The sequence below is a fragment of the Pteropus medius genome, unplaced genomic scaffold (assembly GCF_902729225.1).
Source record: "Pteropus medius unplaced genomic scaffold, Ma_sr-lr_union100, whole genome shotgun sequence".
Lineage (NCBI taxonomy): Eukaryota > Metazoa > Chordata > Mammalia > Chiroptera > Pteropodidae > Pteropus > Pteropus medius.
Genome location: NW_024349802.1, coordinates 494656 through 518674, shown reverse-complemented (window position 1 = coordinate 518674; position 24019 = coordinate 494656). Strand labels below are relative to the sequence as shown.

At 62.7% G+C, this 24019-nt stretch overlaps 1 protein-coding gene across 5 annotated transcripts in view; it reads left to right on the top strand.

The window, feature by feature from the left end:
• Positions 1-24019, top strand: part of INPP5A (inositol polyphosphate-5-phosphatase A) — a 138801-nt gene that overhangs the window by 40119 nt on the left and 74663 nt on the right. For all 5 annotated transcript variants that reach the window (XM_039835958.1, XM_039835960.1, XM_039835959.1 and 2 more), the window contains exons 2-3: positions 11879-11979; positions 14709-14796. In XM_039835958.1, the coding sequence (XP_039691892.1) occupies positions 11879-11979; positions 14709-14796 (189 nt within the window). The remainder of the gene's footprint in view (positions 1-11878; positions 11980-14708; positions 14797-24019) is intronic.

Below are 24019 nucleotides of genomic sequence, written 5' to 3'. Positions count from 1 at the left end.
GGAGCCGCGGCCGGGAGCCGCCAGAGCACACAGTTCCTGGGCGTACGCGCTCTGCCTCGCCGCTCCGGGTGGTTCCGGGCCCATCCCCGCATCCCACCTGCCTGCGCAGAAACCCGCTGCCGGGCCGAAGTGGGTCAGCCTGCCGGGGAGGCGGCCACCTGGGGCGGGGCAGGTCCACTTCTTGCCAGGCGCCTACCCAGGGCCGCCCTCCAGCCTGGCTTCGGCACCCAGCTCCGGACCAGCCCCTGCTCGCTCATCTGTCCACCCATCGGTGGTGGCCTTGGAAACACCCCTGGGGACTGCTCCGGGCCGGGGGGGTGGGGGTCCTGGCGGTGGGGCCCCAAGGGAGCGTTCAGGAGGCCGTCGGGGTGTGGGGGCGTCACGGGGAGTCTGGACCGCCCATGGCTCTGCTCTGTGGAGTCACCATGGTCTGAGCTTGTGCCCTGTGTCATTTGCTTATTGATTCGTCCACCTCTCCCACTGGACGTGCGGGCTCCACTCTGCCGCGGACGGGATGCGGGGGTCCGCCAGACTCCCGCACCGTGGCCTCACCCCCAGTGGGGCCTTTGGGAGGTGGCCAGGGTTAGACGAGGTCGTGAGGGGGCCCCCGGGAGGGGATCGTGCCTGCACAGGAAAGGGAAGGGAGCATGGCTGGAAGGTGGTGGTGCTGGGGGGGCCAGTGGTGAGCGGGCGACACCCCCCTCGGGGGCCCCCACTGCACTGTGGAGGGACGGCTGGGGCGCCCCAGCGTGGGGAGGAAACACCCCTGGGGGCTGCGCAGGGCCTGGTGCTGGGCCGGGTCCCAGCTCTGTCCCTTTGGCCATGCTCTTCCTTGGCGGAGGTGGTGACCTGGCTCCAGGCTCTGGGTGCAGGCCCCCCGGGCACCTGGGTGTGTGGCCCCGTCACATGAGCTGAGCGGTTCCTCGTTGAGTATCAGTCAGGAAATTGCACAGAGCAGGGAAGTATAAATAACCCTCCCACCCCACCCGCCTCTGGTCCCATGTCCACACCCTGATGTCTGCCGGCCGTGACGCTGGAGTTTGGCAACCTCCCTCAGCAGGCCCTGGATAGTGTGTTTTTGTAGCCTACCCTTTTGGGGAGTAAACTGGGAAGTCTTTCTATGTAAATTAATATGCATCATCCATTTTAATGGTTCAGAGTATTTCATTATATGGGTAAGTCATCGTTTAAATTAAAGCCATTTTTCTATCAGTGGACCGTAGGTTGTTCGAGTTTATAGTAATGCTACAGGTAGATTTGGAAGCATATAATTTTGGCTCACACGACTATAAACGAGCAGGTGTCGCGGGTCTTTATCACTGGTCAGTGGGAGGGCCGATCGTGAGCTGGCCAGGTAGGTCATCTGGTCAGCGGTGCAGAGACGAATCTGCTTGACAGGCCAAGACCGGCCCCCAGGCGGCCGCACTCCACAGACGCCACCTTCCTGCCGTCAGGAGTGACCTGCGTTCCGCAGTTCGGGCTTCACGGAGCTGAGAGCAGCTCAGAGGTGAGCGCAGGCGGAGACGGCCTGGTGGAGAGTGACAGGACGCCCCAGCCCTGTGATGAGCACATCCGCCTCAGCGCTCACGGAGGAACAGGCCCCAGACCTAGCCTCCTGTCCTAAAGGAGTTAGAGCCACGGGACACGTGTGTGACCTGCGGTTTTAACCTCAGGCAGCCCAGGGCAGTGCAGCTGAGTGAGGGCCGAGGGGTCAGCCTGCTGGCCGCACGGCGTGCAGCCTGGAGAGGGTTTCTAGGTGAGTGTCCTGCAGGGGGAAGTTTACAGTTTTATTGTTTACGTCCAGTCAAAAACCACCAGGCAGGCAGAGAGGCGGGAGGGGCTGGCGCCGCGTGCGCGGCCGCCGGGGCCCTTCTGCTCACGTCGACGCATGTTTCTTTCCCTTTCACGGAATTCCGCTCTCTGTGTTTTCCTTTCTTTTCATTACTTTGGGTACGATTTGCTCTGCTACACCTGATTTCTAAAGGTAGAAGACAAAAATGACCAGTTTCAGAAATTCGACATGGGACGTCACCACTCAGAATCTTGCAGCATTAGGAAGGTAATGTGGGAAATAGAGCAACTTCACGTCAGTAAATTTGAAAACTCACGTGGAAGGAACGTACTCTTGGAAAAATAAAGTATCTCAGCTCAGTCAGGAAGCAGTAATCGGGCTCAGCGGCCCTCCGTCCAGTAAAATAAAATTCTGCCCCGCACTCTTCCACAGAAAACGCTCTGGGACCAAGCGGTTTCACTGGCAGATTGTGCCAGACGTTTCAGCAGAAACAATAACAGTTCTACGGAGGCTTTTCAAGAAGATGGAAGCGTAAGCGACACCTCCTCCCTTACCCTGTGACACAAGCACGCGCCTGACGTCAAAGGCAGACAGACGTTCCGTGATGAGAACACGGCTCGAGATCCTCCGTGAAGTAAATGCAGAAATTCAGAGAACTTAACAAATCAAATATGTAAAACTATATATGTGTCATCTGTAAATAAACGTGCACATACGCAAGCATGTAAACAACAGCTTGTCAGAAGTTAATACCATGTCACCAAGGAAAGCAAGCCTGGCTTGACGTTCAAAAATTAATAAATGGAATTCACATGTCAACAGATTGAAAAAGAAAAGCCACACGTCACCTCCATAGGTGCCGAGAGAGAACTTGACACACTCCTTAGCAGTTCCTGCTGAGCACGCCCAGCAGACCACGAGCAGAAGGGAACTTCAGCGCAGGAGCACGGCACGGCCTGCAGCTGAGGCGTGGGCCTCAGGGTGCTGGCGGGCGACAGGATGATGGGTGACGGGCAGCAGGCAGCAGGGGCCGCAGAAGATGTGCAGCCTGAAGGGAAGGGCCCCGAGCAAGGCCGGCAAGAGCCCCGACTGCCGTGCAGACCGTGCGGGGCCCACACAGGCGCTGCTGCGGCTGATGCCTGTGGTCCGCGGGGTCCGCGGCCTCCGAGGTCGGTTTGAAAGCATCTATTGTGCACTAGCTGTGAACGACTGGGGACTTAGGAAATGAAGTTTGCGACACCCCTGACCTCCTGGGGCACAAATCGAGTGAAACACGTTAACGTCTGTGCTCTGAAAAGCACGGGACGCCGGGGAAAGACGCAGGCGACGTGAAGACGCTGAGGGGCAGACGTAACGTGTGCGCGGTGGCCCCTGTCGCGAGCCAGCTCCTGCCACGGCCCCCGGAGCCTCGGTGTGCAAGCGCAGGGAGCCGTGTCTGCTGCCCGCGCGGCTGGCCCGGTGCCCCGTCGGGGCGGGCAGAGCTGAGTGTGGGCTTCCTCCTAGGGCGGCACCCAGCCTGCACCCCCAGCGCGCAGCCCCCGAGGGAGGGCGAGCTGGGCCTCCGCACAGCCCCCCGCCCGCCCCAGGCCAGGCGGGCAGGGGGTCTTCGGAGCAGGGTGTGTTGGAGCCCGTTGGTAAATGGCCACAGTACTTTCCGCTCAAGGAACTCTCTGTCCCTTCCTGCGCCTTGTCTTGGGCTCCCACCGGGCTGCTGGCGCAATTCCTTTTTCGGTCACTCAGAGACTCCTCTTGGGAGAAAGCCTAACAAGGCTGGGCCGGTTCTATCTTTAACGGGACTCGCGGGCGGGGCTGCTGGCAGGCGTGGGGCCCAGAGCTGCCGCCCCGGCCACCTGCGCAGCCTCAGGACGGGGAGCTCTTTCGTTTGGCTGGCTGCTGTGTACTTTAAAAAAAAAAAAAAAATTGTGCTCTTTCTTGCCAAAATTTGTAATTCATTTTTCCAAAATATTTTCTTTTAGCTTTCCTTCCTAGGAAAGAACCCACGTATTTCTATCAGTTGCCTATTTTTTTCCCTAAAGTTAGGAGAAGCTCCTTTATCTGTAGAATTTTGGTCAAGCACAGGTTGCAGCTTGGAGCGCTGACTTGCTGGTGGTCTCAGGTGAAGGCCGGCAGGCGTCACCATCAGGCAGGACACCAACTGCTGAGCGGAGTCCCCTGCCTGGGGCCTGTGTTCAGTTCCCGCTTTACCGGGGTGCAGAGCCCGTGGAGCACGCCACGGAGGGGCTTGTCCTGCCCGCCGCAAGATGCCCGTGCTGTCGGCCCCGCAGAGAGCTCTGTCCAGGGTCACCCAGACCTCGAAGGCCGGCAGCTCTGTCCTCAGCTGTTTGTGTGCAGCTCTTGTGTGGGGATGAGTGCCAGGCCTGGCGACCAGTACCACCCACCTCCCTGGTGTGCACGCTAGCATGGACTCTGCCGATCAGGGGCCACCTCTGTGCTCGGTGACTGTCCAAGGCAGGCTCATCAAGAAGTGGACGCTCAGCCCCAGGTACTGGGCACGGGCCCAGCCAGGAAGTGGATGCTCAGCCCTGGGTGCTGGGCACGGGCCCCCAGGAAGTGGATGCTCAGCCCCGGGTACTAAGCATGGTCCCCCAGGAAGTAGACGCTCAGCCCTGAGTGTCAGGCGTGGGCCCCCCAGGAAGTGGACACTCCTTCCTGGGTACTGGGCATGAGCCCAGCCAGGGAAGTAGATGCTCAGCCCTGGGTATCAGGCATGGACCCAGCCAGGAGTAGGTGCTCAAGCCTGGGCTGGGCACAGCCCGAGCAAGAAGCCAGACACTCCAGACTGAGCATCCACTTCCTGGCTGGGCCCATGGGTACCAGGCATGGGCCCAGCCAAGTGGATCTCAGCCCCGGGGTGCAGGCACTGGCCCCAGGAAGTAGATGCTCAGCCCTGGGTGTCGGGCATGGGCCCCCCAGGAAGTGGACGCTCAGTCCTGGGTGTCGGGCATGGGCCCCCCAGGAAGTGGACGCTCAGTCCTGGGTGCCAGGCACGGGTCCCCAGGAAGTGACAGAGCAGGAATGTAAGCCGTGTACTCCCTGGAAAGCCCTCCAGGGTGACTGCACTGGTTTGTGGGAGCTGACCTGTGTCAGGAACTGGGAGCCAGGGGTTAAATGCAGCAGTTACTAAAAATCTGATTCTATAAACGTACAATTGGGTATATTATGTTGAAACCAAGGATAACGATGCTCCCTCATCTCTTCCTAATTACTTCAGTACATATTACTGTCGCGATCCTGGTCGTTGGTGTCTGCTGTGTCTCAGGTGGGGACGCAGCAGCACGTCACCAAGGCCCCAGCTCTGTGCTCCGCCGTGTCACGTCAGGAGCTCGACGTGGGCCTCGTGGGGCATTTACACAACAGAGTGGATTTCGCCCCGGAGAGCTGGCTGTGGGATCCTTACCAGCACACGTCCGTACACCAGGCAGAGTAGGTGCTGTCTCGGTGACCGCGGAGGACACATCTGTCCCCAGGGCAGCGATTCCTGGTATGTCAGAAACTAGCACAGGAGCCTTTGTCAGGCGAGGGCATTGCGACACCAGCGCCCCCTGTCACAGGTGAGGTTTGGTAAGAGAGCCCAGCGGATGGCATGTTCCGGAACCATCAGCCCGGGTGGTGGGGCCTGACCTCCGAGCCGCGGTGACTTATGGCTCCACCAGCGAGGTTTCGTTTGCCCGTGAAGCACCCTGCAGCTCCGTTCGCCTGCAAAGGAAGCCCTTCTGGTAGCAGAAATCCCCGCAGCGTGTCGGTAACACATCATCTTCCCGGCAGTTCCGCCAGGAGCCGAGTCTCTTGCAGAATGACTGATGCCTGGTGTGTCTCGGTCTGTCCTTGAGTGCTATGGTCACTGGTGCCCGAGCGCAGTGTGGACTTGCTGTCCCTTAAGAACTGGGAACCAGCGGCTTTCAAGCTGCGCTCCTGAGCGGGGTGTCAAGGAGAGATGTACGTGTCTCCCCTGCCTGGCCATTAAGGGGTCGGGGAGGTCAGAGAGCAAGGGAGGGGGCACGTCCCCTCGTCCAGACGTCCAGACGCACTCCCGGCGGAGCACACAGTGGCGCCCCGCCCCGCCCCGTGCTGCCCTGGGCGGTGGGACGGTGAGGTGTCCTTTGGTCTCTGGTTTTGTTCCCACAGAGTTAAATAACGGACGTTTTCATTATGAAAATTTCTAACTTACACATAGAGGGCAGGACCGTACCCATTACCCCCATTCAGAGTTTTAACTGTGGCCCGCCCTCTCCGCCCTCCCCCTCACCACGCGAGGCTGAGGCCATGGCGTCTGCACTGGCGCGTTCTCCCGTGTGTGTCCCAGAATTAAAAACCCCACAGGCGACTTATAGCGCGAGACCAGCAGCCCGTCGGGGCATCAGGCGCCGTCAGCGCCGCATCTTCCCAGCCGTGTGGTCACTGACTCGTAGCTCGCGTGCTGAAACGGGTCGGGATGTGGGTAGGGATGAACTTTTCGCGACTTTACGGAGGCGTGACTGACGTGATGCAGACTTGGGGTGCGCAAAGCATGCTGTTCGACACGTTCCGTGGCGCGTCTGCCCCTGGGAGGCCGGTGCGGCCGTCCGCAGGGGAGTTCCCATGGCCCTCAGCAGTGGAGGTGCCCGCCACCTCGCAGCCCCGGGCTTTCCGTCCGCCCCCCACGGCCGTCGCTTTGCGCTGTCGGGAATCCCGGAGAGCCGAGTCAGGCGGCGTGCGCGCTTCCTCGTCTGGGGGCCTCACGCGCTGGGGTTTGGCTCCGTGTGGCTTCCACCCCTCAGAGTGCACGTGTCCCGGCCCAGCACGTCCTGTCTCGGTGACAGCGCCTGGGAACAGGGTGTGCTCGCCAGTTGTCTGGACTGTTAGGTCAGAGGTGCTGACTGCTGCGTGCTGACTGCCGTTCCGTGTCTTGACTGTGTGTGTGTGGTGTGTGTGTGTGTGCGCACTAGTGTGCTTGCATGCAGGTGGGGTGCACTCGTGTGTGTGCAGGTAATGAGGCCACTCATGTGCCACACAGGTGTGTGTGTACTCAAGTGTGTGTGCAGGTGTGGTGCACTCTGTGCACAGATAGTAATGCCATGTGTGTGCAGGTGTGCACCGTGTGCATACACAGGTGTGTGTACTAAAATGTGTGTGCAAGGTGTCGTGCACTAAAGTGATAGTGCACAGATGTGTATTTTCGTGTGCGTCATGCAGGTGTGCATGCACTTTCGTGTTCTGAGGTATTGTGCACACTGCGTGTGTGTCACAGGTGTGGTGCACTTTCATTATTTTATACACAGGTGTGGTATTGAAAATGCTCGTATTGTATTGTGCATGCAGGTGTGGTGCTCGTGTGTGTGCAGGTGTGCGTGCACCTGTGTGCGTGCGCAGGTGTGCGTGCACTCGTGTGTGTGCAAGTGTGTGTGTACTCGTGTGCATGCGCAGGTGTGTGTGTACTCATGTGTGTGCAGGTGTGTGCACTCGCATGCTTGCACAGGTGTGTGTGCATGCACACATGTCGCACTGTGCTGGCTTCCTGATGGACTGTCCCGCTGGTCATTGCACAGTGCTCTGTGTCCTGGGGTCTTTGTCTCACTGATGTGGCCTTGCCGGCCCTCGGCCTGGCGTGTGCGGGCTGCGCCTTTCTGCCTGTCACTTGGAGCCGTCCGGTCGTTGTGGTGCCAGTCTGTCCCTTCCCCGCAGCATGTGCTCCACTCCCCATCCTGCCTGCTGGTCCCCTCGCCTTACCTGGGACGTATGCACGCGCCGTCTGGAGACCAGAACTTGCTGGGCTGTCCGGTACCGCAGCCACTGGCCACGTGTGGCCGTTGACCACTTGGAATGTGGCCAGTGTTGAGTTTTTACCTTTATTTAGCTTTAGCGTAAGTGTCCAGGAATGGCTCGTGCCTGCCACCCCACCGGCGGCCGGCGTGGCCGCGGGCACAGGTGGCCACGGCTGCCGTTTGCCGTCGGCTCTGTCCGTGCCCCTTCGTCTCCCCGCTCCTGTTTTGTTTTGGATTATTTCCAGCTTTTTTGCTTTCTATTTTAATTTCTGTCTTGGCTTTTTGCTTTGTAAAAATGTTTTTAAGCGGTCGCTCCAGATCTGTGCTCTGTGGGCCCGAACGTTCACCATCGCCCCAGGTGGCGTCACGCTGCTTCACGTACAGCGTGGAGTGCCGGAGTCGTGCAGGTTTGCACCCGGCACGTGCGTTGTGCCACACGCACCCACACCCCTTCAGTTAGGGGGCACGGGCCGCCGCGCCCCAGCCAGGGCCCGCCCGCCGCCTGGGCCGGGGCCAGTGTTGGTCCGGCCATGCGTGGGGGCGCCCGCCCCGCCCTGCCGCATCCCTCACAGAGGGCGATGGGACAGAGCCTGGGCTTCGGTGTTCAGAGCTGGTTTCTATGGCTCGGGGACTGGAAAGACGCTTGGCTGGATATGTAATCTTTGGTTTACACTTCATTTCATTGGAATTTTTAAAAATGGTTTTTCCACTGCTGCCTTGATTTATGTGTCGCTTTGGACGAGTCTGGTGCCAGTCTCCTGTCCCGACTGGCACGGTAGTTGGGCTTTGTTCCCGGAGGCCTCGAGGGTGTGCCCTCACCTTGGAAATCTCGTCGTGTCCAGGTGCGTCTTACAGTTCGGCGTCGGGTTCGTTTATCAGGCGCCCGGGGACCGTTTCTGTGTGAGTCTGCGTGTCTGCTGTCCGGAAGGTTTCCTTGGATTACGCCTTCAGCTGTCGGCTCCGATGGCCTTGGTCGTCCTCTGGGGCTGCGGTGATACGTGTTCTTTCTTCGTCCACTTCCGTTTTTACTTTTTTTCTTTCCTGCTGTTTTTTCATCGTGTCATTTTCACTTTCTTGGTTGGATTTTCCAGCTCTGGCGTCCCTTACAAATTTTCCTGTCAGTCATTTCTCCTTTGGCACTTGGAAATTTACTCTTTTCTGTGGGGATTGCCTCTTTTTTTCCCATTTCTCCCCCCCCGCTCTCTCCCCCTCCCTCCTCTCCTCCCCTCCCCTCCCGCTTGCTCCCACCGTTTCTGTCTTAGTTTTGCATTTCTGACTTTGGTTCTTCACGTTCTCAAATGCTGGTCTCAGTGTTTGAATCTGTTTGCAGCGTGGTGTTGTAAATCTGTTCTGATCCGTGACCCTTTTTCTGAAGTGGAGACTTGGTTCTCGGTTGTATGTGCACGTTTTTCTTTCTTACTTTTTGCAGCCGCCTCGTGGGACTGGGTGACCTTTCTTTGTTCGCCGTAAGGGTGTCCGGGCGTTTACGGGATTCCTGGGTGAACAGCACCCTCTTCTGTTCACCCAGCAAAGTCCAGGTGTGTCAGGGGCTCCGAGGCCAGTGGCGGCAGTCGCACGGTCCCCCTCTGTCCTGTGAGTCCCTGTTCCCCCTCCCGCCATCTCCCCAGGTGCCCCCACGGTGTCCCCCTCTTCCGGGTCCCTGCTCGTCTGGAGCTGCGCCCCCGGCACGCCTTCCCACGCTGCACCAGCCTACACCCTGCAGTCTCTTCCCCACGGACAAGCAGACGAGGGGCCTTTGCTGGCACTTTTGGGGCCGGAGGCTTCTGGCTGCACCTCAGGATCTGCCTCAGGCCCCCCAACAGCTCCTGTCTGCCCTGTCACAGTGCGCAGTGACACGCTGGTAGCCACGACCACCCAGGACTGGCTCAGTGACCGCCGGGGGCCAGGTTGGAGGGCATAAGCTGCTGGCGTGGCTGCAGGCCTGAGGACCTGTCGGGTCGCTGGCCCTGGGGGCGAACGGTAGGCACAGTGCCAATGGCTGGACGCTCTAGTGTGGTGGCAAACCAGCGTCCACTCATGGCCTCAGGGTGTGGGCCCCCAGAACGCCCCGCCACACCCTGCCAAGTTCGGGGCGAGGAGAAGTACCTGAAGGCACTGGGCAGTGCCCTGAGGATGTCACATCAGGCAGCGTGTCCTTCGGTCCCTGTTTGCAAGACTGGTCATTCCCCGATAAGAAGGTGACAGGGGCGTTGGCCATGCTCTTCCTCCTCCCAGACACACGGGGGGTTGCAGGAGCCCCCCACAGGGCCGTCTGCGTGTGGGGAGGAGTGGGCGGGGCATCAGGCTGTTCCTGGGGGGCAGTGTCGGCTAGGGGTGAGGGTCAAGTGGCCGGCTCTGCCAAGGGCCAAAGAGGCAGGGGCCGACAGGAGGCACGGGCAAGAGAGGCTGCGAGGGACCCGGCTGGTCTCTGGGGTGAGCGCGGGGCCTGACTCGCCCGAGCCGCCCTGTGCCAAGGTCAGCTCTGAGCACACGTGTCCCCACGAATCTGTCTGCTGCACCCAAGTTTCCAAGGAGATGGGCACCGTCGTCCGCGCCGTACCCCCCGGCTGCAGATGCGCAGGCAGCGTCTCGCCCCTCCCGTGGTGGCCGGTGTGGTCCTTCCCGGTCTCGCGGGTCACCAGGCCTCTGCCACCGGCCCCTCCGTCCGCTGCTCTCCACTCTTCAGGCTCCGTCTTTTGCTTTCTCTGGTTAATTTGCTGCACGTGTCTGGCGGCAGCTCTGGCCGAGGGTGGCAGGCCAGTGGCCGTAGGCTCTGGGGAGAGAGGGACTGCCCGCTGGGTGTGGTGCTCGCCCCATCTGCTGCCCCGTGCCCCGTCTGGTCCTTGCTGGAGCCCCTGGAGAACCAGGAGGGAGGGTGGTGGCCTGGTGGCGCCCGGCCACTGTGGGCCTCAGGCCCCCTCCCGATGCTCAGCAGCCAGTCCCCGGGCCTCCCCGAGCACCCCAGGCCCCGGCCCTGGGCCCAGGCCACTCACATCTACAGTGCCCCCCGCTGGGTCCACGTGGCCCTGCCGCACTTCACTGGGCACCCCTCTCTCTTGGGCCATCCCGTCAGTGGGGTGCTGGGAGCGAATGGAGCCCGAGCACCAAGGGGGGCCCCTGGCCGTGTCCAGTGGGACACGCAGTCGCCTTAGGGAACTCCCGTCACGCGGTCATGAAGAGTGTGGGGGGCCCAGCTTCGGGCACCGCTGCTCCCTGTGGCCTACAGTTCCCCCTTCAAGGGAGCAAAGCCCACTGCGGGTCCCCTTCCTGTCACAGCTCAGACAAGGCAACAGCCGGGCACCGTCCTCCTGCTGGACGTGCTGCCCACTCCCTGCCATCGCCAGGCTGCTTCCCGGCCACACTGCAGGTCACCCGTCCTGCTGACACGGCACCTGGCGCTCCTCCTCACAGGGACATTCCACGCAGGGCCTGGTGCCCGCGTCCTCTGTCCCTGCGGACAGCTCCGTGGGTCTGAGTCCTGGGCACGGTCACTTCCCGTCAGGGCCCACACGCCCTCGTCCCCAGGCAGCCTGTCTCCCCCAGGCCAGTTGAGTGCAGCCCACACTTGTCGAGGGGCCCGACTGCCGGGCACTGGCACCAGCAGGAGACGGTGCCAGGTGGGTTCCAGGGCCCGACGTGTTAGGTGTGGGTCGCGGGTGCGGGGCCTGCCTCCGGGTGCTGTGCTTGGGAGCCGAAGGCAGTGTTGGGGGGTTTTGATATATGCTTCAGAGCCAACCAGTGCTGCCCTGTGTCAGGAGGTGCCCGGGATGTGGGGGGCGGGCAGGGCCCAGGAGGAGCCCCATGGTCGGCACGGGCTTGTACGGTTAAGTTAAGGACAGGCGGGCTGGGGACCTGGACACAAGCACCATCCTGGCCTCTGAGGGCCCCAAGACTGCCCGCCTGCTGGTCCCCGTGGCTCCTCCCCTATCACAGGTGGCCCTTCCTGCCTCTGCACCCCGGGACTGGGCACAGCCCCTCGACGTCATGGCACAGCTGCCTCGTCACCCAGCAGGGGGCCCCGGACTGCCGCTCGGCCGCTCTTGGGGACAGTGTCCGTGAGCGCCTTGTCCCCTGTGAGCTGGTCAACATCTGCTCGAGTGACCTGTGGGCCACCCAGCTGTCGAGCGAGCCCTTGACGGTGTCACCCCGAGGTGCCACCCATCGTGCGGGGCGCCCCGGCCTGCCAGTGCGGTTCACTGCCGGGACGTGACGTGGGCCGGGACCTGTGTGGACGCGGGGCCTTTGGTCCCACCAGCCGTGCCGCGGGCCGGTGCCCTGCAGCGCTGCAGAACACCCGGTGACGCGGCCCTGTGCTTCTCCCTAGGTCGTCCACTCGCACAAGCCGCACTTCGTGGCCCTGCACTGCCAGGAGTTTGGGGGCAAGAACTACGAAGCCTCCATGTCACACGTGGACACGTTCGTCAAGTAAGTCCGGGCCGCGTGCCCCCGGCTGCTCCCCGTGGCAGCCCGGGCTCAACCTCACCGTGCCGAGCCGGTGCGGGGCAGCTCCTGGGGGCGGGGCGCAGGCATGTGATGGCGAGCCCCCTGGGGGGCATGGGTGACAGCAGTGCCTCCTGGGAGTGGGGTGCAGGGTGACAGTGATGCCTCGGGCTCAGAGGCTTCAGCTTTGAGCTCCAGGCAGAGTTTTGTCCGTGTGTGCCGGAGGTCACACCTGGTGTGGTCTGCTGCCGCTGAGTGTGGACGGGACTGAGCTCCCTCCAGCAGTTCGCAGCTGCGTTCGTCACGGCGAGCTGGAACAGAGCTGCCGTCTGTGGCAGGGAGGAGCCGGCGCCACGTGCCAGCTGCCATGCACACGCAGCCTGGTGGGGGGGGATGCGTGCTGGGAGGGGCAGCTGCGCGTGGCGGCGGGCGGAGGGGCGCGTCCGGGCCTTGCTCGGTGCACGCGGCGTCCCCGTCAGCGGGGCCCCTGCCTCTTCCCTTCTGTCCGTGGCCTGGGTGCCAGGGATGCCCCATCTGCCCCAAGACCCGCCGCGCCCACCTTCCACGTCCTCTGTGAAGTGGCGTTGTCCCCGGCCCCTGGACTCTGGGCACTGTGTCTGCTTCCTCAGCAGAGGGTGGAGAAGGGACGCTTCCTGATTTCTGAGGCTGGTCATCAAAGGCCACCATGCGGGAACGTGGCCGGGGCAGGGGGGCCGGCGTGTCTGTACCCTCGCAGCCTGGTGCCCAGCCTGAGGGTGACTCCAGCCGCTGTCACCGGCCTCAGACCTCCTGCCAGGGTCCCTGGCCTCACGCATTGACACAAGCCACCGCATTCAGTTGTTAAATTGTGGGGTAATTTGTCAAAGGGAGATTTTTTAAAAACTGCCAAAGTAACCTACAATCTTCTCATAGTAATCTATAATTTCAGGGCAGTTTCAATCAGAAACTGGCCCAGGCTGCCGTGGACAGCGAGGGGTGGCGCCCGCCTCCCTCAGCCCTCGCTCGCAGGGCCGACCGGAACCGTGCCGGGCGCCATCCGCGTCCTGACCGGAGCGCCACGGCGCCGGTGCCGTCCTGGCCTCGGCCAGGGAGAGGCCCCCGAAAGCATGGCTGGCCCGAGAAGAGACGGATGAGCGTGCCGCGTTCACACTGAAACCGTTTGCCGAGAGACGCCGTGAGCGTTCGGAGGACGGGGCCCCGTGTGGGAAGGGCCGCCGCACGCCGTGGGCGAGTCGGGGCGCGGCGGCGGGGCACCCGGGAGACCCCGCCGGGCCCCCGCCTGCGTCGTGCGGGACGCGCGTGGGCAGTTCATTGTGCGCAGTCCTCTTCTGAAAAGGTTAAGAAGCGTGAGAACACGTCGCTCGTCTTTGGCAGTCCTCGGCTCGGACGGGTTCTGGTGCTGTGACTCCTGGTCACTCGTTTTTCTTGAGTCGTGATCTGCTCTCAGGCCCCTCCAGTGACGTTACTTCTGACCCTGGGCTTTCAGCTCAAGAATTTTCTTGCGTGGCTTTTAAATGTCCCATCTTCCCTCCCGTCGTTTCTTTTGAATCTTCGATCGTATCTGCAGTGGCTGTTTCAGGGAATTTTTCAGGGGATTCCGTCATTTTTGTTCTCTGCAGGTTTGTTTCTCTTGACTGCATTTTTGTGGATCGTGGGTCATACTTTGTTGTTTCACACGTCAAGTGATTTATTTTTTATCTTTTTATTTTTTACGCCTACAGCACCTGGTCTTCCTAGGTGGTCTCCCACCCAAGGACTAACCAGGCCTGACCCTGCGAGATCAGGCGAGATCGGGCCTGTTCGGGGTGGCGTGGCCGTAGACTCATTTTTGAGCTGATAGTGGACATCACGAATGTCCTGTGTTGCTTGGAGTCTGAACCTCGTTTTCGTCCTTCAGACACTTCGAGGCTTGTTTTCGCTGGCAGGCAAGGTCTGGCGGTCAGTTTGGTGCCCTCCGGGCTCGTCCTCTCCCTCCGCTTTTCCACACCCCTTCCTGCCTTGCGGCCGGTCCCTGTCTTCCTGGCCCACGTGCTGGTGTCAGACGGCGCCCTTGCCCTTGCCCCGCTCTTGAGCTCGGGGCCAGGCCGGTGAGCGGGGGTCCCGCGCTCCCCGTCACCGATCTGCTTTGCTGTCGGGGCCCCGTGCTCGGCGGGCTCCGTTCCAGTGGTGCTGACGGGGGCGGCGGAGAGGCCTCCACGTGAGGCCTTCCTGGCGACAGCTCACGGCAGCGAGCCGAGCCGCAGGGACGGCACCCGCCTCACGGGGCTCAGAGACCCTTCTTCCTGCTGCGACGCCTCAGCCACAGTCCTCAGCTTGGGGCCCGGTCCTCAGCTTTCTCCTGCAAGCAGCGAACGGGCGGAAGCGCCTGGGCCCGGGGGGGCGTTGGTGCAGGGCGACCGGCCTGGAGAGCTGACTTCTCCGTGGGGACTAAAACCACCAGGGGACCCACAGACCATGGGGCCACACGTGGGGCGTGGCCCTGGGCGGTTATCAGTGTCTGGGCCTCAGGGCCACGTGGAGACCGCAGCCGGTGGGGGTGGCCTGTGCCCTCCCCAGGGACACACAGCGGGTCTGGTTCCTGCACCCCGGCTGGCGGTGTTTTCAGGGCGATGTCAGGCGCGGCGCCCAGGCCAGCGTCCCGTGTCCCGTCCGCACAGCTGTAAATGGCGTGGCACGTGAGTGGCGTCCGGTCACAGCGCCCTCTCTTGTTGCAGAGAACTGCTGTCGAGCGACGCGATGAAGGAGTTTAACCGGGCCCGCGTCTACCTGGATGAGAACTACCGGTCGCAGGAGCAGTTCACGGTAAGCCCGTTCCGCTCCGGGGCGTCACCACCACAGCGGCGCAGCGCCCTGCCTATGGCCACGTGGTCCGTGCCCACGGCCCCCCGTGGGCAGGCGGATGCAGCATGCACAGGGGGCCTAGGCTGCTTCCCTAGGTGCCCTCGGAGGGCTCCTGGTCAGCTGGTGTGGACACGGCCCGCATGGAGGCTGGCAGGTGGACAGCTGGTGGGGCGAGGAAGGTGGCCCGGGGCCACGGAGTGTGGGAAACGGAGTCGGGGGCTGCAGGCTCGCAGATGAGGGGCTGCACCGTGCCTGGGTCCGCGCTGCAGAGCTGCCCGCCAGCCAGGCCTGCTCCTGTGCTCAGCCAGCCCGTTCAGGCCCTGAGCCAGTCTCTGAGGGCTGGGTGTCTCTCTAGAGAGCAGCTGGCCACAGGGGAGCAGGACAGAGCCTTCCACAGAGCTGGGGGAGACTGTGGCCCCTTGGAAGGTGGCCGCAGTAAGGGGCAGCAACTGTAGGCTGTCCAGGTGTGGGGTGGTGGTGCCAGTTTTAAGCAGCTGGCAGTTGGTTTAGAGGACAAACGTGTTGAGCACCCTGTGTCCAGTAAGGCCCTGACGCTGCTGTGTTAGCTGTGTCCTCGGCTTTCTGCAGCCCTGGTGTCCGTGGCTCACTCTGCCACATTGTCGTGCGTGCAGGTATGGGCCGGCTCGGGCTCTGCAGCGTGGCGTTGTCTGCAGGCAGTGGGCGCGGGTCTTGTTCCTCAGCTCATCCCCCTCCCGTGTGCCGGGGCTGGGGACGCGCACCCTGTGCCGGTGGCAGGGGCGGACGTGCCGTTCGCCGGGCGCTGACCCGCTGAGGTCATCCTGTGGGTTAGAGGCACCTGTCAATTTTAAGTCTTCAAATCCAAAGTGTCTGATGCCAGTTAGGTCGTGTCTGCCCGTTGCCGAGAGCGTCACCGTCCACTGTCACGTGTCCGCCTTCAGCTGTGTCTGCAGGATCCCGCGTCCCTGGCGTCTCAGAAGCCCCCCCGACCCTCCGTGCAGCCTCCGCCACAGTCGCAGGTGGCCGTCCCGCCAACCCGCTCAGGTGCCACAGTCGCAGGTGGCCCTTGCGCCAACCCGCTCAGGTGCCACAGTCGCAGGTGGCCCTCGCGCCAACCCGCTCAGGTGCCGCAGTCGCAGGTGGCCGTCCCGCCAACCCGCTCAGGTGCCACAGTCGCAGGTGGCCCTCGCGCCAACCCACTCAGGTGCCGCAGGCCCACAGCAGTCGGGGCGCTCGTCTCCCGAGCTCAGGACACAGCCCCCTCCCTGTCTCCTCTGCCCTTTCTCCTCCCCGCTCCTGGCTGCTTCCTCTCTGCTCACCCTTTCAACAAACCCGTTTTCCCTTGACACACTTCCTTTTGCTGTGACCCAACTCCCTGCTTCCCCTGAGCGGAACTTACTTAGATGAGAAACGCAGCATCTGGAAGGGGAAGCGCGCTGGTTGGGGTTAGCGGCAGATTGGACGCTGCGGAAGAAAACTGGACTTGAAGACGCTGCAATAGAAACTGTTCAAAATAAAACACAGGAAAAAACGTCTGACGAGGTGACGGAGCTTTGCCAGCCCGTGACGTCTGTCTAGCGTCCAGCACTCGGGCAGCCGGACTCTCGGGAGGGGAGGGGAGGGCGAAGGGACAGATACGTGAAGAAATGATGCGTGACGAGTGTCACATTTTGATGAAATGCGTGAACCCATAAGACCAGAAACAGCAAGGCTCAAGCGGAAGAAACCGCGAGGCAGAGCCGGGTGAGACGGCTGGAAGCGGCGGCATCCAAGGCCGCCCGGCCCCGCGCGTCTGCCGCGCCCCCAGCTCTGCCGTTACAGCCGCCGGGCTCCGCCACGGCCCCCGGTGCCCTCCCCCTCCTGGACACAGCCCCCTCTAAGGCGCGGGTGGTGACGGGGGAGGAAACACGCGGGTGAAAGAAAGCGGCATCAGGGCAGGAGGTTACGGGGTGAGGGGCCCTGAGCAAGGACAAGGAGGGGGTCCCGCGTGCGGTCCCCCAGAGCCGAAGGCAGACTGGACCTCCACGTGGGGCCTTCGGCCCATTGCCGAGCGGCCTCAGGGACGCCATGGGACGCCCCACTAGACGAGCACGTGCGGCCGCAGAAGGGGCGTGTGGCACTCAGGGTGAAGCCCGAGGATCACGGTGCCTGGGCGGTGGGCTGGCCGCTGTGCCCACCGTGTCCACGCGAGCGGCCGGGGTCGGGACGCGGCGTCCAGCGGGGCACGCCGGGTGCAGACAGACCCGCACGGCAGAGACCGCGGCGACGAACGTGACCTCCGGCCGCCTCAATGAGGAGACGAGAGAGACCTGGGAGTGACTTGCAAATAACCCGAGTCAAAGAGAACGTCCTCGAGGGCAGAGAGACGCCCCAGTTCCACGACAGAACCCTCAGAATTGTGAGCTGCACTAAGTACTCGCTAGACATTTCTATCATCACATGCTCACACTGGCAGTTTTAAACACGAGCAAATTAACCCAAAGCAGGTAGAAGGACGCAATAATAAAATAGCAGAAAGCAGCAGCCATCCAGAACAGCGAAGGAGATCGGCGACAGTCTGGTTCCATGAGGCTAAGAACCCCGAGTGGCCTTTTCCCGCGTCGGCCCGCGCGGGGTGCGGGGCAGAGGCCGCGGCAGGTGGGGTCGGGGCGCCGGCTCCCTGTAGGCGGGATGCTCTTTACCGCGCAGGTGCCGCCGCCTCCGGCCAGGCTTCCGCTCCGAGCGCTGGTCGCGCGCCCCGCCCCCCCCCCAGCACGCGCTTACGGGAGCTTTCCACATCTTTTTAAAATTCTCACTTCTAGTTTTCCATGTCTGCTTTGTGTCACGGTCGCGAACGCTAACGGAATGGCTGCATTCCTCGTCAGGCCACAGCGTCTGGTTGGCAGAGAAAGGCCGAGTGTCGAGCTCGGGGCTGGGGCTCCGCGGGGTCTGGCCTCACCCCTCGATATTTTATCTCAAAATGTCTTCACAATCCGAGTGAAAAACAAAAGCCTGAAAAATGAGCATTCCCCAAAGTCAGCAATTTTACTGAAGAAGTAACCGGTCTTGTAAACAGTCGTGTCTAAGGATAGTCCTCAAAATTTACTGGATAGCAAAAATGGGAAGTGGTTTTAAATACCCAGAGTTCAAGGTTTTTACCTGGTGAGACAGCTGTGTGGCCAAGTGACCTGCAGGCACCATAGCTGGTGTGGCGCAGGGTGTCAGCGAGGGGAGGCCCACCCCCACCCCACCCCCACCCCCAGGGCTGCAGCCCACGCTCTCGTGCCTGCAGGACCTGGCTGGCTGACTTGTTGGCGCGCGGAGGAACTTAATGCAATGTTACATCTAGTCTGTTCTTCCATGCGTAGATTTTCAGACTTAAAATGATTGAAAGCGGGGTACATCTGACACCCGTGGCATCACACAGTGAGAACTGGCAGTGTCTTATTCTGTCGGTCATAAATACAACGATGGCAGTTTAGCCAGCGACGTGGCCGTCTGCGTGGTTCGAGCCTGGGACAGCAATCACTTGCACGGCCTCACCCGGCGGGCCTGGCTCATCACAGGGCGGCACACAGCTGCACACACAGCTGCCCAAGGTGCTGCATCGGACGTGGGACAAGCCCGAGTCAGGCCCCTGAGGCTGTGTGTCCGGGTGTCTGCAGGACTGGGCAGTGTCTGGAAGGTGGGGGTGAAGGCTTGACCTGCCCACCGAGTTGTGGGGAGTCTGCTCGCTCCCCTGTAGTCCAGCGATGCCTGCGCCTGGCTTCCTTTCCAGGGTCACTGGCCAGTGGGACAGGAGGGACAGCCCTGTTCGGAGGGTGAGAATGGCCGATGACGTTCCAGGCTGTCTGGAGCGCATCCCAGAATTTGCACGGCCGGGCCGTACGCTTGGCGTCCTGTCTCGTGACCAGATTGGCGATCGCTTGCCCCTGGGGCCTGGAGTGTGCGCGTCCATCGCCTCTGTGTTGTGCGTGGGGCCGTCTTTGCTGGGGGCCTTTGGACGTCCATGGGTGCAGGGCAGCACTGGGCAGCACACGGCCACCCTCCTGCCTCAGCCTGGTGGCCTCGAGCTGTCAGACAGAGGAAAATTTAATTTTTACAAGATTGATAGTATTGGAGTGATATTTTTAGCTGAGTGTGGTTCAGATAATAGGCCATTAATTGAAAAAGGAAATTGAAATGAATTTATCTTGTACATAAATGCTGTCACAGGCATTAATAGGGATCAGAAAATAGTGGCCTGTTCCCAGAAACATTGAACCTGACGCTGCACCTGGTGCATGCTCTTGATGGTGGAGGCATGGGGGCGGGGCCATGGTCTGGGGGTAAGGGGCCTGGGGAGGGGGTTTGCTGCAGGCCTGGGAGGCTGTGGTCTGGAGGGTCTGCAGGTCTGGAAGGGCTGTGGCTTTGAATGGGTCAGGCCTGGGGGTGGGGGTCAGGCCTGGGGGGCCGCAGCCTGCGGGCACTGTTGCTTAGCCAGGGTCAGGCCTGGAGGGCTGTGGGCAGTGGCAGGAGGCGACGGATGTCCATCCTCACCAACAGGTGGCGCCAAAGCAGCGTTTCGCATCCGAACTTTTGGAACAGGTGCTCGGAGGGCAATTTTAGACTTAAAATGATTACGTCGAATCTGTTGCTCCTGAGAACTGTTCCGAGTGGCCATTTACTGAAGCAGGAGGCTCATCTGGTCTGCTCCGGCCCCCACGGCCCCCCTGGGCAGCATCCCTGTCCCCCAGGCCTTGGTCGCTGGCCCCTCCCCACCTGCCTGCCTTTTCCATGGGAAAGGGGAGGGCAGAAGTCCCTCTCCTCCGAGGACCCGCCAACCCGGCGTGTCGACACTAGCCTCTAAGAGACAGGGCCCATCCTGTCCGTGGGAACCTGTTTCAGCATCTGTCACAGGCTGGATGTGGGCCTTGGATGGTGTCTGCACAGCCACACGTGAGCCAGGCCGGATGGCTGGGTGCTGACATGCCGTGTCCCAGGCCCCTAAGTGCCCCCAGGCCAACTCCTCCTGGCAGTGGCCCCCGGTGTGCTGGTGTCCACGTTCTGATTCCGCCTCTCTTCCAAGTTCAGACCCCCCGAGAGCAGCAGCTTTGTCCCCCGCTCTGACCCAGTCCTGGGTGCTCGGTGTCCGCGAAGGAGTAGGGGTTCTGGGGGCAGGAGGAGCCAGGCCTCAGAGTGGGCGAAGCATGGACACCCCGTGGCCCTCCCTGCAGGGGTCCCGAGGCTGGGGGTGCCCCTGTGCGAGCTCAGTGGGAAATGACAGCCTGGGGACCGGATTCGAGGACATCAGTGTAGAGATGTTTGTGAGACCATGGGCTGGGTGGGATCCCTGGGCACACTACAGGGGTGTCCGAGACCGGGCCCCGTCACTGGGAGAGTGGGAGGACGAGGTGGGTTCATGGGGCAAGGTGTGCTGGGAGCCACGTGGCAGCGCAGGAGGGTCCCACGGGAAGGACCCGGACCTCCGTGTGTCCAGGGTCCCGGAGGAGACCGAGCCGGCACGCAGCAGAGGAGGCTCTGCGGGAGCTGGGCGGCCTTTGCCGAGGGAGGCGCGTGCACACTCTTCTCCACGACCCAGGGTGAGGCGCCGACCGCGGCCTGGCGGGCTCGTGTTTGTCCGAAAGAACCGAAGTGTTTCAGTTTAATCACCAGCAAGTTTTAAGAACAGGTGGTTCCCACACGTGGAGAGCAAAGGCCGGGCTCCCACGGAAGGGGCAGGCGTCAGGGGGCTGCATTCACCACATGCCTCGGAGGACGGGCCCAGGGTGGGTGGGCACTTTCCTCAGCTGGCACCCGCTTCCTGGGACCCAGGGGTGCTCCTAGTGGGACCTCGGTGAGCATGCCTTGTGCTGCCTTTTGTCTCTGTGGAGCCAGCTCAGTGGGACACGGACCAGGCCCTTTTTCCATAGAGACGCCGGGGGTGATGGAGCCCAGCCTGGGAAGGCTGCTGCCTGTGTGCTCAGGGCGTGACCGTGCTGGGGACAGGCCCCCAGAGAGCCTCCCGAGCCCACCACGCTCAGGGCTAGGTGGGTGGCGTCAGGGCAGCCTCATCTCAGACTGTCCCCTGCGGGGCTGGGACACAGCTGCCTTTGAGGGTCCTCGCGCACTCGGGCGTCCCCTCGGGCGAGCCTGTGCGGGGGCCGGAGCCATGCGTGCGCAGGGTTCGTGGAGCGGGTTCGGGCAGGCCGCGGCCGGTGCCCTCTGCTCACGGAGTGTATGGTGCGCCCTTCAGCCGGGCGAGCAGGCTCTGGAACAACAGCGGCTGAGCGGGGTACCCAGCGCCCCGAGGACTCCGGGCAGCGGGCAGGCTGCACACAGACGTCTGTGGTGGCTCGGACGTCCCCTCAAGCCCTAGAAGTGCAGCTCTGTCCGGGCCGAGAGACCTGAAGCTGGAGACGTGTCGGTGCCCTTGACCCGCAGGGGCACGGCGGCCTGCGGGCCGAGGCCGTGACCGGGCATCCAGGGGCCTCCACCCTGCTGTCCAGCCGCCCCAGCCAGCACCGTCGCTCCTCCGGTGAGTTGGTCCCTGGAGGGGTGTGCGGGTGAGTCTCTCGTCCTGTGAGGTGGGCAGAGCGGCCAAACCAGAAGTCCACGGCCCCCACAGCGGGGACGTCGAGGTTCCTGGGAGCTCACCCGCCCGTCTGGGCTTGATAGAAGCCAGGGACAAGCAGCCCTTCCTGCCGGTGTCCGTGCATTCCCGCGGGGGCACCGCCCTCTCACGCCAAGCTCAACCGGCAGGCCGTTCCCCGGGTGATGGGGTGGCCTCCCTATGGTCAGGCCCTGCGGCCCAGGAGCAGCCACACGTCCCTCCCTCCCATTCCTCGTCCATGCCGGCGGCCCCCGGGCCAGCATGCCTTGACGGCTGGGCACCAACAGACAGGCTCCCCCAGCCCCCGGGTGCCTTTCACCAGCTGCGCCGTGCAGAGCCCCAGGCGCTGGCCCTGGAGGCCTCCCTCGGAAGGCGGGGCCCGCCCTCCAGGATCTGGGCTCCTGCGGGAGTTGTAGGGAGGTGGGTGCAGTGGCATTGTGGGTCCAGGCCCCTCCCCTGGTGCCTGCATTTGGGGTGCAGCCTGGGTGCCATACTCTCCAAGGGGCGCCCCTGCCTCCTCTGTACCCCCTCCAGTGGCTGACTCTCCCCTGCCTCTGCCTTTTGCAAGGTTTTAGGGGAACGTGTGGAAATGCAGTGGAGTTTCCTGAGGTTCTTTGATCTAGGGACGGGGCGGAGGCAGCTGCATTTCAGACCCGGCAGCAGGGAGCAGACCCCGCGCTGGTGCCGCCGGCCCCGCCCCCAGCCCCGCCCCCGCCGCCCCCGCCCCGGCCCTGCCCGCGGCCCAGACAGGCCTGATGAAGTGAGAGCACGAGATTGGTTTTCGAGGGCGCCGGGCGCCGCGCTCGCCGCTAAATCACGCTGCCGGCCCCGCGGGCGGGCGCCGGCCGCTCCCCGCGCCGCACCTGCAGCCCCGCGGGACGCGCCGATGCGGCGGCCGCGGTGAAGGTGAAACTGCCACATCGATCTTTTTAGCACTAAAATACGAGCCACTTTGCTCCGCGCCCCGCTGCCGTGATGTGAGAAATAATAACTCGGGTCCAAATTAAAAATATTGATCTCGGGAAGGTGCTGAAAGTAAATAAACACCTTCCGAAGTTTTCGGGTCAGCCGAGGAACGGCACTCGGCGATAAATGTGTCGGCACGTCAGAGTCCAGGGTTCTTGATCTGTTTTTCCTTTGAATTGATTTTTCATTATTTACTTCCTAAAAGTGTTGGAATTCGGCCCGCCGCTGTTAAACCCCAGTGTTTGGGCAGATTATTTCTTTGGGGCTTACGAGGTGCTGCTAATCCACTCGTCATCGATTGATTGATTTTTGACTCAATGAGCTCGCCGCCCTGCCTTATTTAGGGCTTCCATCATAATTTTTTATACATTTAGGCCTGACTTTTTTATTTCCCTCTAACAGATGAGCTGATGCTGGGCTGTCACGCGGGAGGACAGTTGACACAAGGTTAATCGTATCTGCTGCCTGTGTCCTGGCCACGGGGCGGGCGGCAGAGCCTGGCCCCTCAGGAGCTCTGCGACCCCTTCACCCACCAGGGCCGTGACCCCCGGCCGGCCCAGTGGCCTGGCGACCTGAGCCTCCGATGCTGTGGTCTCTTGTGGGATGAGGAGACACTGAGTCGTGTGCTCCTGGGGAGTTTCCGGTCAGGGGGCCCCAGAAGCTTGGGCGAGTCCCCAGTGCTGCCCAGTGGGTGCCAGGGACAGCTTGGGGAGGACAGAGGACGTGGTGCGATGGCCCCTTCCATGTGCTGGTTTGTGGGTGGTGGAGACCTGCCTGGGAGGACTCGGGACTAGGCCGTGCATGCCCCACTGCCCCTGACAGTCGGGGTTCCTGCGACCGTTCCCAGGCACTGACGCCCTGGACGGGGAGCTGCCGGGCACGGGGCTCCCTGGCTGGACCCTGGGCGGGAGGCAGCGGTGGCGCCATGGCCGGGCTCTGAGGACACATGGCTTTCCTGCCCACTCTGCACGTTGTGTCCGTGCTGTCTGGAGGGCTCACCGCGTGGCCCTGTGGGGTCTGAAGGCGGCAGCCCACGCGCCTCTGGCCTCCAACCACAGCGCCGTGCCTGCTGCTCTGCATCGGGCACGGTCCTGCCTCCAGGAGCAACGTATCCAACGGCACGGGTCTCGGAAGGACGCACAGCCTCCCAGTGCTCGCGAGAGCTCGTTTTCGGCGCCCGGAGCCGAGGGCTGCCGTGCCCGGGCTCGCCCAGGACGCGGAGAGGGCTGGCCACGGGCAGCTGCAGATGGCCCCCTGCGGGCACGCGGGGCCCAGGGAGCCGGCAGCGGGTTGCCGTTCTCAGCGCGAGCTCGGTCCACGGCCCGCGGCCCAGGAAGTGCGCTCTGCGTGCCCACCTGCTGAGACACGGGGAGCAGGGACACGGGTCCCCCTGATCTCCATCTGGGGATCCCACATCCCAGAGCTGAGGGGCGCGGGGCCGTGTGAAGGCCTGGGGCTGAGGGCGCAGTGTCCCTCTGCCAGGACAAGCAGGCGCTGAGGGAGTGGTCTGGCCACAGGCCGGACACCTGCGTGCACCCAGGTGGGGGCGCTGCCGTCGCAGAGTCCTGAGCCTGGGGGGGCGGGCGCTACCTTGGCCTCCGCTCCGGGGCATCCAGCCGTGGGAGTGAGGGGGGCAGGCACAGAGAGGCAGCCAGCTCCCACACACGC